At 42.4% G+C, this 15,344-nt stretch overlaps 1 protein-coding gene across 2 annotated transcripts in view; it reads right to left on the reverse strand.

The window, feature by feature from the left end:
* kif5aa (kinesin family member 5A, a) overlaps window positions 1–15,344 on the reverse strand; it is a 30,292-nt gene that overhangs the window by 8,703 nt on the left and 6,245 nt on the right. Inside the window, exons 4-18 of one of the 2 annotated variants that reach the window (NM_001199776.1) lie at window positions 13,892–13,996; window positions 13,393–13,441; window positions 13,252–13,307; window positions 12,827–12,914; window positions 11,148–11,272; window positions 10,485–10,589; window positions 10,227–10,375; window positions 8,749–8,897; window positions 7,984–8,198; window positions 6,056–6,124; window positions 5,097–5,303; window positions 3,415–3,561; window positions 2,511–2,699; window positions 1,269–1,386; window positions 748–806 (exon numbers count right to left, since the gene is read on the reverse strand). In NM_001199776.1, the coding sequence (NP_001186705.1) occupies window positions 748–806; window positions 1,269–1,386; window positions 2,511–2,699; window positions 3,415–3,561; window positions 5,097–5,303; window positions 6,056–6,124; window positions 7,984–8,198; window positions 8,749–8,897; window positions 10,227–10,375; window positions 10,485–10,589; window positions 11,148–11,272; window positions 12,827–12,914; window positions 13,252–13,307; window positions 13,393–13,441; window positions 13,892–13,996 (1,830 nt within the window). Of the gene's footprint in view, window positions 1–747; window positions 881–1,268; window positions 1,387–2,510; window positions 2,700–3,414; window positions 3,562–3,871; window positions 5,304–6,055; window positions 6,125–7,983; window positions 8,199–8,748; window positions 8,898–10,226; window positions 10,376–10,484; window positions 10,590–11,147; window positions 11,273–12,826; window positions 12,915–13,251; window positions 13,308–13,392; window positions 13,442–13,891; window positions 13,997–15,344 lie in introns of both variants that reach the window. The other variant, XR_015498928.1, reaches the window with a different exon arrangement.

Below are 15,344 nucleotides of genomic sequence, written 5' to 3' on the forward strand. Positions count from 1 at the left end.
AGGAAACAGGGGAACCTGGAGGAAACCATCGCAAGCACGGGGAGAACTCCGCACAGAAAGGTCGACTGGCTCAGTACGGCTTTTAACCAGAGACATTCTAGCTGTGAGGCAACAGTGCTAACCACTGTACCGCCGTGCCGCCCTATCTAAAGAAAGGAGGAGTGAGGGTGGAAGGGGGAATTCTTCAAGACGAAGATGACTGAGGTAAGGAACTCTGGTTATTTATAGTGAGTTTGGAATGGTCTGATTGGTGAATCATGCATTAGATAATGCAGCACCAGCTGTGGTCAATCATGATCACGTGATCAGCTCTCAGTTACTTCATAAATAAACTTCACCATGACACAAAAATGGTGAAATGTCTCTATTGACCCATGTCTTCTGTGCAAGCATTGTATTGGCCATGGTTAATGTGCACCTGAACTAACGTTCAACAGAGAATATGCACAAAATTATCATTTTAATTGTGTTCATTAATGCACAGAAGTGTTGCTGGAGTTCGGTCATGACCACAGCTCATGGAGAGGGCGTTGAGGGTGATTTTGGTCTGGTCTGGACTATGGAGGATGAAGAGCTCCAGGATTATATCTAAATATCTTCATTTGTGTCTGAAGATGAACAAAGCTCTCAGGGGATTGAAATGACACGAGGGACAGGAATTAAGGACAGACGCTTTCATTCATAGTGAACTATCTCCTGTAAATGCAACCTGATGATGTGTGTCCATATACAGTATGACCCACTTACTTTCCCATCAGCCTCTCTGTCCGCCTTCTCTCCTCCGTCCAGCTCTGCCACATGACTCTCTGATAGAAACAAACACACACACACACACACACACACACACACACATGCATTAATGGAGCCGTGCAGTGCAGAACTGAGCTCAGTCTGAATCTGAAACACGTCCTCTTGACTTCAGCTCAGTTGTTTTTGACACACATACGACACATAAAGATATGACACATTACAAAACAAATGTCATATCACTGTCTCTGTAAAAATGAAATCTAGCAGTGTAAGTATTTGTGTGTATTAACGTATATCCCTCTAAAAGTGCACATTCAATATCAGTATTCCTCATTCATCTGCTAAGAGACTAATGCTGGAGCTGGACTTTGTTGAATCCAGTCCTCTTATTCAGTTCACTCAAACCAAAATCTGTGATAGAAGCAGAAGAGTCTGAAGACCAGAGCATAAGAGTGATGAACTGCAGTGTGTGTGTGTGTGTGTGTGTGTGTGTGTGTGTGTGTGTGTGTGTGTGTCACCAGAGTTCTGCAGTGTGTAGAGTTCTTCACTGAGAGCATCATAGTTGTCCTCCAGCTGTCTCTTCTTCTGCTCCACGTTCTGCATGTATTCTGTGAGAGAACGGATCTTTGCCTCATGCTGCGCACACACACACACGCACGCACGCACACACGCACGCACACACACACACACACACACACACACACACATGAAGACACAAAGTTAACAGGATAGACTACAGTCACATTTATTTGACATTTACTCGATATGGCACACACACACTTACTTATACTGGTATTGGTGATTTATGAGGACTTTCCATAGGGGGGAAATGTAATTTCAAACATTCATTTTCTTTTCGGCTTAGTCCCTTTATTAATCAGGGGTCACCACAGCGGAATGAACCGGCAACTCATTCATTCATTCATTTTCTTTTCGGCTCAGTGCCTTTATTAATCAGGGGTTGCCACTGCAGAATGAACCGTCAACTCATTTATTCATTCATTCATTCATTCATTCATTCATTCATTTTCTTTTCGGCTTAGTCCCTTTATTAATCAAAGGTTGCCACAGCAGAATGAACCACCAACATTTCCAGCATATGTTTTACAGAGCGGATGCCCTTCCAGCTGCAACCAATCACTGGGAAATATCCATACACACTCATCCACACTCATACACTACGGCCAGTGTAGTTGATCAGTTCCCCTATAGCGCATGTGTTTGGACTGTGAGGGAAACTGGAGCACCCGGAGGAAACCCACGCCAACACGGGGAGAACATGCAAACTCCACACAGAAACACCAACTGACCCAGCCGAGACTCAAACCAGAGACCTTCTTGCAGTGAGGTGATCCTGCCACCCACTGCGCCACCGTGATGCCGGTAATGTATTTTTTCACATTAAAAACCAGTGTTCCCCTACCCCTAAACCCAGCCCTCACAGCAAACCTGTGGCAGACTCTGGATGTGAAAAGACCCCATCGATTGGATTATTAAGCCTTTTGAATTAGAGGACACAAGACATGTCCTCATAAACCACCTCAATGTTGTAACAACACTGTCATACCCAGAGCCAGACAGAATCTGTCTACATTTGTGCTATTTCTGTGCAGAATGTGGTAAAAATATGCAGATTGATTTTTGAAATGAAAATAAAACTGGATAAATGTAGATTCACACACATTTACATCAAGTAAATACACTCAATAACAGCCTAAAATCTTCGCATAGTCATGAATTATACACACACACACACACACCTGTGAGATGAGCAGTTGGCATGACGACAGCTCCCGGCTGGTCTCCTCCATCTTGCGATGGCACTCCAGCTGCATGTTCTCCAGCTGCCGGCAGCGCTTCACCATCGACTTCACCTCAGATTTAATCTTGCTGATGTAGAGACGTGCCACGGTGAACTCCTCCTCAATCGCACCGCTGATCTCCACCGGCTACACACACACACAGATTACTGTCACCATAAACACACACACTTCTGCAACTGACGCTACTGTGCATCAGCTCATCAGTGGACTCAGGACGTCACACAGTCAGTTTGCATTGGCTGTATTTGCTTGATTCTGATTGGTCAGTTGCTACATTATACATGTTATTCTCAGATAACCACTGCTGAAACTAATGAGTCATCTTGACCGTCAGTGAATACGTCTACATATATATTTACATGCGTGTCTGTCTCGCTGCTGTTTCTGACTGTCTGTCTGGCGCCACCTAGAGACTGAATAATGTGCAGGTTAGCGTATGCACCATTCAGCCATTTCATGTCTGTCAGCTTCGTCTTTAAAGAATTAATGAACTAGTATGGCTCAGAACAATGCTTTGTGTCTAACGTTTCTGTTTTGTGGTCAGTAGCTGTGTAATAAGCAGGATAAAGTACACGCAGGCGGTTGTTATCACAGAATAACCCCTTCAGTCTTTACAGCAGCTGCTGATAAACCTGTCAGGGTTTATTCTGGGTTATAGTTATTATAACCCTTTTTATTTTATGTAAGTAACTATATCTTAAAATAAATCACTGCATAAAATGACTCAAACCAGGATTTTTGCTCACACTGCCTCTATTAGAGACAGATAGCCTGTTTAGCTCATCGATCAGCTATGAGCAGATGAAAATAAACCTAAAGGGAATGTGCTCTCTGGTCTTACTAGCTTGAGTTCTCCGTTTCCGACGATGCTGCTGAACTCGCTGAGATCCTTCATCAGGCCGTTCAACACGTCAGCGATGCGCTTCCTCTGCTGTGAGCTCACTTCCTGCATCTGCGCTAGCTCCGCCTCCAGCTCCATCAGGTTGGCCTAGAAAGGTAAGAAAGCGGTGAGGACACAACATTCGATGCTTTTCCCCTGAATGACACAGCTTGATGCAGTTCAGTGCAGTGATTTGCTTTTCCACTGCAATGCCAGCACTAGCTACACCAGTAACATCTTACAGGATACTGTGATGCCTCCAACACTTGTAAGACTAGTGTGAAAAATAGCACGTCTTACTTCAACTATCCTATTTTTGAATGATTTATTTACTACACGGCTGTCTGGAATACTTGATTCTGATCAGTTGTGACATTCCAATGTATGGTTATTCTCAGATAACAGCTGCTGAAACTACTGACACAGACTACTCTGGGTATTTTGAATCATCTTGACCGTCAGTGAATGTTTTCATCCATATTCATATGCTTTTTTCGGTCATGTGTAACCCCGCCGGTCCTACTGCACCCATCCCGCTCTGAGCTGGTATCGAACCAGTGACCTTCCCCATGGGCGTCGGTTGCTCTAACAAGGAGGCTGAAGATCGTGGTCTCTAGCATCTGTCGCTAGAGCACCTTTAGAGGTCAGAGGAGTGAGGTTTACCTGCATAGCACTTACTATCTGGCCTCCGCCTCACTTCCATCCGGGTCACGGCACCAATGTAACCCCGCCGGTCCTACACCACCCAACCCGCTCCGAACTGAGATCGAACCAGCAACTCTTTGTATGGGAGTCGGTTGCTCTAACAAGGAGGCTAAAGACCATGGCCAGCACTTACTTGCTGGCCTCTGTTACATTCACCCCCCTAAACATAACTCTCATCCGGGTCACGGCACCAATGTAACTAGTCTTTTGCGCCTCTTCTGCGTTGTGTGAACACTTATCAACTTTGATCTTTTGGTGATTTATTGTCTGTGAAAAACAGAACAAAAATGAGCGCAAAGACATTCAACCAGCCCTCGTGCACTGGCTTCTTCTTCCCACACATCACAATGAATTTTCCTTATGAGGTAACAGAGGCGGCGCTCTACATGTAAAACAGTAAACACGTTAATCCCTTCCTTTTTTATAGTATTTTAATGTGTGCAAGTGGAGCGATCTAATATGACCTGTTACACACGCTCATGCTTTTGAATGTTTGGCGCCATCTAGAGACTGAATCATGGTTAGTGTATACACCATTCAGCCATTTTTGTTTCTATCAGCTTTGTCTTTAAAGCCGTGATGAACTCTTATACCTCAGAATAATTTTTAGGCTCTATTTAGAAAAAATATTTTGCCAACTAGCTGTATAATCAGCAGGATGAAGTACATGCAGGCGGTTGTTATTGCAGAATAAACTCTTCAGTCGTGTTCAACAGCTGATAAACGAAGCCACCAATTTAAATGCATCCTAACAATCTTGTGAAAAGAGTCCTTTCCACCAGGGAGGAACAGTGAATGAGAAGGTTCTGGAAAGAGACTTATATCCTACAGCTAATGTCAAGCCTTCTCACTCAGAACAGCACAGTGTTCTCCTGGAAATGTGGGGTGCTTGTTGGAAGGTGTTTGGTGCATATGGAGAGAAATGAGTGTGTGATCACCATCTTGTGGCTGAGCTGCTCGGCCAGCTGTTTGTTGTGCAGACTCTTCTCCTCCACCTCCTGGCTCTTCTGGTCGTAGTTGACGGCCAGCTCCTCCAGCGCCTGCAGCACCTCCCGCACCTCCGCCTTGGCGCTCTCGCTCTCCGTCTGCAGACGACCCAGCTCCGTCTGCACCTTATCACTGTCGCCGCGGGTGGAGGCCAGCAGCTGAACACACCACAGCGTTACAGTTCACAAACACCGCTCTCAACCAAACATACTGTAGACACAGGGTGCCAATCACAGACGGGGTTTAACCTGTGTAGGTAATGCTTGATCCCCTTAAAGATGTCAAAATTCAAACTTCATTTTCACATACACACAGTCATATACATACGAGTGAAATGCCTAAACAACTGCCTGTAACATAAATATATATACAGTTAAATTCAGAATTATTCGCCCCTTTAAATTCTTTTTCCTTTTAAAATATTTCCCAGATGATGTTGAACAGATTCAGGAAATGTTCACAGTGTGTCTGATAATATTTGTTCTTCCGGAGAAAGCCTTATTTGTTTTATTTCGGTTAGAATAAAAGCAGTTTTTAATTTTTTAAACACCATTTTAAGGTCAATATTATTAGCCCCTTATTATTAGAAAGCTATATTTATTTCTAAATGTCTACAGAACAAACCATCGTTATACAATAACTTGCCTAATTACCCTAACCTGCCTAGTTACCCTAATTACCCTAGTGAAGCCTTTACATGTCACTTTAAGCTGTATAGAAGTGTCTTGAAGAATATCTAGTCTAATATTATTTACTGTCATCATGACAAAGACAAAATAAATCAGTTATTAGAGATGAGTTGGGGCTCATGTTTCTGACTTCAACTACATAGATATTGATATATTGACATTGACATAGACATGGATATATATATAACAATAAGAATCTAAATTATTGAGTAATCTCTGACCTCATCCTGATCCAGAATCTGCTCCTTCAGCTTCTCCACCAGCTGACACTGGAGATTGATCTCATCATCCTGGAAAGCACACAGTGGATGACGTTAGGGTAAAACAGCACATATCTGCATATAGATACTGTAAACTATGATGTGATAGATGACACATGGTCCACAGTGAGTCTTCATTTCAATAACATAACTAATAATGCCATGAGTGCAAATAAAAGCTTTCCTTACTTAGAGTGTTTGTCTTCTACTTAGTCTGGATATCTACAAATGTTCATAGGTAAGAAGCAAGTATAGAGAAGTTCTGTCTTGCCAAGTTAACAATCAGTCTGTCAAAGATTTTGTAAGGATAGTTTTTTTGGCTGAAAATGACGGATTTTGAGATTGATTTTGTCAAAACGTATTGAATTGTTTGCTTTGATTATTGTGTTTTGCAGAGTAAATTCACACAAATCTTATACTTTTGTTCCTTTTTTATATTAAGAACCACTGGACTCACTAAATCCTGGAGGGACTGAACCATTATTGTATAAACAAATCATTATTTTGCTTATAGCACATTGGAAGATTATTGTTGCCAACTATTTGATGCAAAAAAAAAACTTTTTTCTGAAAGCAAGGCAATCATTTTTACTAGTCTAGAAAATGCTTCTTTATTTAAGCGTTTTAATTATTACCACTAGAACCAAGGAAAAAACTCCAAGTATTTATTTATTTTATTTTTTTGCAGAGAACCTTTATTAGCACTTATAAGAGCTGACTAAATGACAAGCTTTTGTCATCCAATTGTAGATTACAGAACTGAAAATCAGGAACTAATTGCTGTTTGATTTGATTCTCTAGCATGAGCTTGAAAATTAAACTAGTTTTAAATAAGTAGCACAATCCTGAGCGCAGATAAGAGCCTTTAATTGTATTTACTTATATCACATTTAGTCATTTAGCAGAAAAAAAAAATCTGCCTTCCTTCTTAGACTTTACAGACCTGAAACTTGCCTACAGCACTTCTTCATTGTTGCTCTTATAGTTGTGTAAATTGCTTCCTTGTCCTCATTTGTAAGTCGCTTTGGATGAAAGCTTCTGCTAAATGACTAAATGTAAATGTACTTATATCTTCTACTCTTTCTGCATTCTAACTGTTTTGAATATCCAATGTAAAAGCTCTACGCTCCATAAATCTGTAAGTAAATGATTGAATTAAAGCAATGAAGGTCTGAATTAAAAAACAAAAAGAGAATTTTAAATCTGACCTGTGTGACATATTAATGTTTGGTAAATAAAGTAATGTCATATCAGTTAGAAGTTAGGTATGGTGTGCCACAACCCAGCAGGCACACATCGTCATAAGATGTTAATATTGGGTTAGATTTAGATTGTGACGACAAAAATTCCATATCTAGCCAGTGTCTAATGACAATGTTATTTTGACTTTTAATAACAACATCAAATGACGTTGATATCTGTTTGATTTTGGGGTTTGTTAGTAAGTGACCAAGATCCAATGTCAAGCCAATATCTTAAACTAACATCATATTGATGTCAGATACTGATATTTATTCATCAGGTTTGGCAACCAAAATTCAACGTCTGATTGGTAACGTCCACACAACGTCAAGCACAACATCATTAGACAGTGATATTAGGCTGATTTCAGGTTGGACATTGGACAATGACGTCGGTCTGATGTTGGGTTTTGATGTCAACCTGATTTTCATTTCCAAACAAAATGACACGTCCCCATGACTATAGGGTACAACATCAACCTGACGTCATGATGATGGCTGGTGCCTGCTGGGAAGGCTCTGTACTGCATCCTTTGATTTTCTCCTGTTAAGTTTTAAACTTTCACTGTAAACTCAGACTGATTTTCCTTGACGCCCAATGAATCCTGTCACTTTGTGGAACTGATGGACCGTACAGTGAAGCTTCACCTTGTCGTCCAGCTGGCGGTAGAGTTTGCGGATCTCTTCCTCGTATTTCTGCCGCTCTTCCTCTGAGATGCGCACCACGATAGAGGAGGTGTCCGAGTCTCGCTCTCGCTCCCGCTGGCGCTCGCAGGATTTCTCATTATCCAGAGACGTCTCTTCACTGACGTCCAGTTTGACCACATCAGCATCGGTCTGCTCCGTCTCTGGAACCTTCTCTCCTGTGGACAAACAGCACAACTCAGTCTGCTCACTCTAAACACTAAACTTAACCAAGACATGTCATATCAGTTAGAGGTTGGTATGGTGTGCCACAAGGCTCAGTATTAGGTCCTTTGATTTTCTCCTTGCATATGCTTCCTTTTGAGCTTGTATGGTGATTTGCATCAGTTTACTCTCTATTAAAACTGTAAATGGGATTTAAATCAGCAAAATAGTTTCCATTTTGTGTGTCCCAGCATTTTTCGAACCAAAGTTACAGCTTTGACTGAAACCATTGACTGGCGTAATTCCAATCATCAAGGTCAGTGTATTCAGCCCAAAATCTTCTTTGATGCTCTACTGAAGAAACAAATTCAGTAAACATCTTAGATGACCTGTGGTTGAGCAGATGACCATGACTTTTTGATCAAACTATGCCTTTAAGCTAAGGGTTTCACGATGCTGACTCGCCCTGGCCTCAGCTGAGCACATGCTGTGATGGTGGAGTTATGTAAAGTGCTGTATCAGGGAATCTGCCGGACTGATGTTAGCAGGGCAGACTGTGATTACCGTTGCGCCAGCGCCGCAGCTCCAGCTCCAGCCTCTGCATGGAGTCCCGCAGACTCTTGTTCTTCTCCTTCTCCTTCTCGTATTTCCTCTTCCACTGCTCCGCTGTCAGCTCCAGGTTAATGGAGGCCGTGTTCTTGATGGTCTTAGCACTACAACACACACACACACACACACACACACACACACACAGGAATCAGCACCGCAGTGTAACTCCACAGTTATCTGCTATTCAGTTTCAAGCACATATGGAGTGCAGCAGCTGTTTGTAAACTCTTGCTTGAACACAAGGACCAAACCAGAGGCCTAGTAACTACTAGCTTGTTTGTACCTAATTTATTCTTACTTCGGTTGCCTGATCTTAAGGCAACATGTGTGCTGTCAAAATGTTGAGGATCTTTACTTAACTTGCTGGTGAATTGTGCACTTGTGTGTGTTTTCCTAAACTGTTCGGCTGTCTCGGCCACCGTATGTCCATGTGGATGTGAAAGTGTGCAACACAGACTCATTGCGGATACATACCCAGGTCTACATTTGTGGGGACAGTTAAACACGTAAATGCAGTTTTTGTTTTGGCAAATCCACCAGAGGGCGCTGTGTTGCTTTTTGATGATCACAAATTTCTCTTGCGCGTCCTCTTCTCATGTAAATACACTAGAGAATGCAATACACACTTCAACTGACCAGGTTTGCTTGCTGTCAATTGACTGACTGACCAACTGAGCCACCAATCACCTTTCCAAAACCCAACCAATAGTGTTTTCAGATGCAATCAAGAAAAAGAAAAGGCAGTGTGGTTTCACTATGTTTCCAGCCTGTTGTTTATTTATTGATTCATTCATTTTTGGCTTAGTCCCTTTATTAATCCGGGGTCACCACAGTGGAATGAAGAATGCCCTTTCAGCTGCAACCCATCTCAGGGAAACATCCATACACACTCATTCACACTACAGACAATTTAGCTCACCCAATTCACCTGTACTGCAGAGCTTTGGACTGTGGGGGAAACCGGAGCACCCGGAGGAAACCGCGAACACGGGTAGAACATGCAAACACAGAAACGCCAACTGACCCAGCCGAGGCTTAAACCAGCAACCTTCTAGCTGTGTGGCGACAGTACTGCCTACTGCGCCACCGCGTTGCCTTTATTTATTTATGTATTTCTTTGTTTTCTGGTTTCTGGAACTGTTTTTTGCCAAACTCAAACCCAAAGTCCCAAGTCTGCCAACGTATGTGTCGAGCTACTGGGCAAACTGGTAACACTGGAAAAGCCGTCCGTATGGCGGTAAGTTGTCGGCAGCAGTGCAAAAAGCAACATAAGCCATTGACGGCGTCATACCGCCCCATAGCATTCGCTTTAAAGGTGAAATGCAGCCAGATGTACCTCTGGGTACATAATTCACGCTCTCCTGAAATGTAGATGGAGGTACGTATCCACATTGAGCCAGTGTTGAAAGTGTGTGTTCATGTGCTGGACGTACCGCTGGCCGAACATCAGCGTGGATTTAGTCTCAGCGTCATTGTAGCTGGAGGGAGAACAGCAGATGAACATGGTGGTCCGGCAGTTTCCCCCCAGAGAGTCCTGCAGGATCCTGGTCATCTTACTGTCGCGGTACGGCACGTGAGATTTCTGCACACACACACAGGACAGACGTCTGCTGCAACCAAACACTGCACACATATCTGTGTGTGCGCGCGCGCGCGTGTGTGTGTGTGTGTGTGTGTGTGTGTGCACTTACAGTTCCTTCAGCGAGAGCAGAGATGACGTTTCCCAGCGCAGACAGAGACTTATTGATGTTCTTGGCTTCATCCAGAACGGCTCCCGCTGCTCCCGTCTTACTGACCTGTGTGGGAAACACACCAACACACGCTCAACACGCCTGCTTACACTGTGAAATAATGCTTTACTCACTTAAAGAGGACCTATTGTGCAAAAATGACTTTTATAAAGGGTTTAAACACAGCAGTGAGTAAATATATACAGCAGCCTCTACATGCTCAACATGAATTAACTGTGTTTGTTCTAATCAGACTTGATGCAGAAACACTGTGATTGGCATTCTCCCTTTGTATGATGTCATCAGAGGGGAAAAGCCCCGCCCACTTGTGCCCATCACTCCATCTCATTAGCATAAACAGCAGGCCTGAGTGAGCAGCAGCTGTCTGTCCATTAGCCATTAGAGTGTTTGAGCTGCTGAAGATGATGTCAGCATAGACTAAGAGGATTATAGATGAAGAAAATGCTGCTGGAAATAATAATGTTCAGATATTTGGACTAGAAGACATAAACTCTCAGTAATAAAAGCATTATTTGCAGTGTTTTGCAAACCGAAATCAAGACTTTGGCATGTGTATAAAAGCCTCTGCTGAATGAATAAATGTAAACAGAAGAGCCTGAAGACCTTCTCGCTGCCGGCCAGATCCACCAGGTAGAGTTTCCCACAGAGCTTCTGCTCGGTCTCCACGTGCTCCTGCTTAATGTTGATCAGGAAGATGCTGTGACTGCGAGAGCTGTGCTCATTCATGTCTGAAACACAGCAGCAGGTCATTCACTGTTCATCCACAAACACTCATCAACACAATCATTATGGCCATGTTCACACTATCAGACAAACGTTTGACAACACCTACCATCACTCCAATAATACAGGATGAGCACAAGCTGAACTGGGCTCTGATGTAATGACAATTCTGAACACTGGCTGGTTGTGGAGTTGATCAAAAGTTCATTTTGGCTCATTGTTACGCGGGTCTGTGTTTTATTTAATTCATTTATTTATTTGTTGCAGGTGTCTGCTTGCTGCGCTTGAGTTGTAGGTGGAGTTTTCTACACGGCTTGTCCAGGATTGGATGAGGCCCGTGATGTCACTGGGGATTCCCAGTATATAAGGCTGACAGCAGTGGCGGCTCAGTCTCTCTAAGCTTGGTGGTGGCTTGCGCTCAGGCGGCCGGCCAGGATCCATCTACATGCCGCACTCTTTAGAGTTTTGTTCTTGTTAACCTTTTAGTTTTCTCTATGTGTTTTCTAGTTTGTTTATTTTGATGCTTTGTTTGTTTTCGTATGGTAGTGGAGTATTTTTCATAGGCACATTTTGGTATTTATTTAGTTTAGCGAAGGTAAGCAGCGGCCCGGATGACTCACCTGTTTTTTATTCCTTTAACGGGAGTTGTAGGTAAGATCTGTCCATTTAAAACAGCTTTCTTAGCTACCATACCTGTCTACATGATTTTTGTTAATGTTTTGTCATCTCTTTTGGAATATTTAATTTCTGGAAATTAAAGCATTATTAACAGGACGTCAATTTATTAACATTAGCGTCTGTGTCTTTTCATATGTTCAGCTCAAACCTTGATGTTGTTATTATTCGAGCCAGTTTTGAGTTTTGGGGCGTAACAGTCATTTTTATTTAATAAAGATTTTAATATTTTAATAACAGAGTTTTCTTCACTTGCATTTTAAAATATATCTTAGTCCACATGAAAACGTATGTGACGCATGTTAAGGGCATGTCGAACCAGCAGGGGGCGATAAACGTTTTCCACCAAACGTGGAATTAAAACGTATTTTCACAAATAAATTGCAAACAAGTTAATGAACGTGACAACAGAAGCGGATTACCGTCCCACCGTGCAAACAACGTGAACGTGCGTAAATCTCGCCTCATTTGCATTTGGTGTAAACCCTGTTGTGTTGGCCAATCAGGAAGACCCACACAGCACACATTGATGTCATTGGCTGTGAGCACAGCATTTTATTTAGATTTAATTGTATTGTTTAGCTTTGACAGTAAGTTTCCTGCTTTGCTTTAACCCTTGATTGTTTGCACTTTGGTCAATTCTGTTGTTTTTAAGTGTGATCTACATAACATTGAACTGAACTGAATTGTTTTCATTAAGTTTAGTTTTCAGTCATCTGATACTGCATTTTCATGTGGACAAACAGCCAAACACATCGAAAACAATGGTGGTTTTGAAAATACCTTGCGTTTATGTGGACAGGGCCTTTATATCGGTCTTGTTTTGAGGTTTTCAGACAGAGCTGAATACCATTATGTTGATTACTGATGGCTGAATGACTTACTGGTGACGGCGACATGCCGATTGGACTTTCCCTCATCGATGACGTCCATCACCTCCTCAGGACTGGAGACGAAGCGTTCGGTGCAGCCCTGGAGCACAACACAACTGCATTAACACACACACACACAGCTGATCCTGATTGAGCTGGTTAAAGAAACTACAATGTCTTCAGTTTCCATCATCACTGTCATAGCAGAGCAGAAGACGTGTCTTGCACATGTGAAGACTCTTTCTCTTTTAACCCCAGCTAATGCAAAACAGTGAACCTGAATGCCATTCAAGCAGTCTAAACTCCAGTGTTTTAGTGATGGTGACCAAACAGAAGCATCTATTCCTGACTATTAACATCACTATGAAATCCCTGAAGCTGACACACAACTCTTCAGTCAGTCCCCACAGTAATGAAGCTGCAGGTGTCACGCTCACCTTCACGTACGGGACGCGGTTCTTGTCCTCATGCACAGACAGGTTGGTCTTTGTGACTGAAGAGGAGAAGAAAGGCAGTGAGGAACAGAAAGATCACATTAGTGAGTTTAACACGCTGTTCTGTCTTTGTGCTCTACAAACCGTCCAGAAGATCGCGGATTTTCTCCATGTAGATCTCGAAGTAGGAGACCTGAGGGAAACCACACACAGCTAACATCAGACCAGCTTTAATTTATCACCAATGTAAGAAAGCTCTATTACTGAACTAAATGATAAAGCATTAACCTGATTTGACTCTTAAAGGGATTTTACAACCAAAAATCTAAATCTTCTCACACTTAACTGCTAATAAACTTTAACAGCACAGTTTTATTCTTCTGTTGAACACAAGACAAGATATCCTGAAGGATGCTGGACAAAATGATTTTCATAGCAGGAACAAAAACACAGTTGTTTCCCAGTGTATATTCCTTTGTGTTCAACAGAAGAAAAACACTTGGTTCAGAACAAGTGGAGGATGGAGAAATGATGACAGAAGGTGTATTTTTGGTTGAACTGTCCCTTTGAAACTGCAGTTTCAGGCTGGTGCAGCTTATTGTCCTGGGTTTCGGGGATGATGGGACGACTGATCTCTGTGTACCTTGATGTGGAACTCCAGGTTTTCATCCATGGAGAAGATGTGGTTGAAGATGTCCTCGGCGATGCGGGGAATGATGCCCATCTGCTGCGGGTCGTGAAGGTTTCCCTGATAGCACATCACAGTCAGTGAGATTTCTGAAACTCTGACATTTCTTTAAGTGCAGTTTTATATTAGTGTAATCCAAAGAAATTGAGTTTATTCTAGAGTAGGGTTAAACACGGACCAAAACTGCAAATTAAGAAGTGAAACACAGACATCACAATCTGTGAACAGAAGTAAAACCGCAGTAGTAGATGCACATTAAAAGCCAAATTAAAGTTTTAAGATAGAAGTTGAAGATTAAAGTGTGGAAGCCGTTCTAACATGTTTAATACAGACTGGAGAAAGCCAATCATTCACTATCGTCAAACCAGAGACATTTAACTGACACACTCATCTATTTAGGGGTGACGCAGTGGCACAATAGGGAGTGCTGTCGCCTCACAGCAAGAAGGTCTCTGGTTTGAGTCTCGGCTGGGTCAGTTGGTGTTTCTGTGTGGAGTTTGCATGTTCTCCCTGCCTTTGCGTAGGTTTGCTCCGGTTTCCCCCACAGTCCAAACACATGCGGTACAGGTGAATTGGGTAGGCTAGATTGTCCGCAGTGTATGAGTGTGAATGAGTGTGTATGGATGTTTCCCAGTAATGGGTTGCAGCTGGAAGGGCATCCACTGCATAAAACATAAGCTGTATGAGTTGGCGGTTCATTCGCTGTGGCGACCCCAGAATAATAAATGGACTAAGCCGGAATAGAAAATGAGTGAACACATCCATTTAATACATTTTCCTGCTGTCTTTTTATGTCATTTTGGTAAATGATGAATATTTTGTACATGCATATATGATGAACAATTCAAATGAAGGCACAGTGTGTAATTGTCTCCACTAGAGGGCGTGCATTCATTTTAATGACTGCGACTGAGTGTGGAATCATGGGAGTTGTGGTCTGCAGAAATCATGTTAATGGATGAGTAAATCTTTAACGCTTATTATCATGGTAAGCAGAGTAAGACTGAAAACACAGTAAATTAACCCATTCTGGGGTTCAGGGTTGCATTTGATCCATTTATATATTAAGTAAATGTATTGTGTGTTGTATTGTGTTGCGGTTGTATTAACTTGTGCCAGTTTACTGAATGTATGCATGCTAACTGGTCGCCTGTTGTGTTCTTATATATCTTTATTTATTGCTCTTAGTTTTGCTCTTGCTTTGGAGGCGCACTCCATTTGCACACTGTAGCACTTTCACTTCGGTTTCCTGTGCAATCAGCAGAAGACAAGCAGTCGAGTGGTGTCTTTAACTCTCAGGGCTCTATTGTAATGGTCTAAAGGCGCTGCTTTTTTTTAGAGGGGGAAAAAGTGTTGTTGCACCAGGCGCATGATCTGAAAGTGTTGTGCTTATTCTCTGAATGAGTGA

This window comes from Danio rerio, chromosome 9 (assembly GCF_052040795.2).
Source record: "Danio rerio strain M-AB ecotype USA chromosome 9, GRCz13ab, whole genome shotgun sequence".
NCBI lineage: Eukaryota > Metazoa > Chordata > Actinopteri > Cypriniformes > Danionidae > Danio > Danio rerio.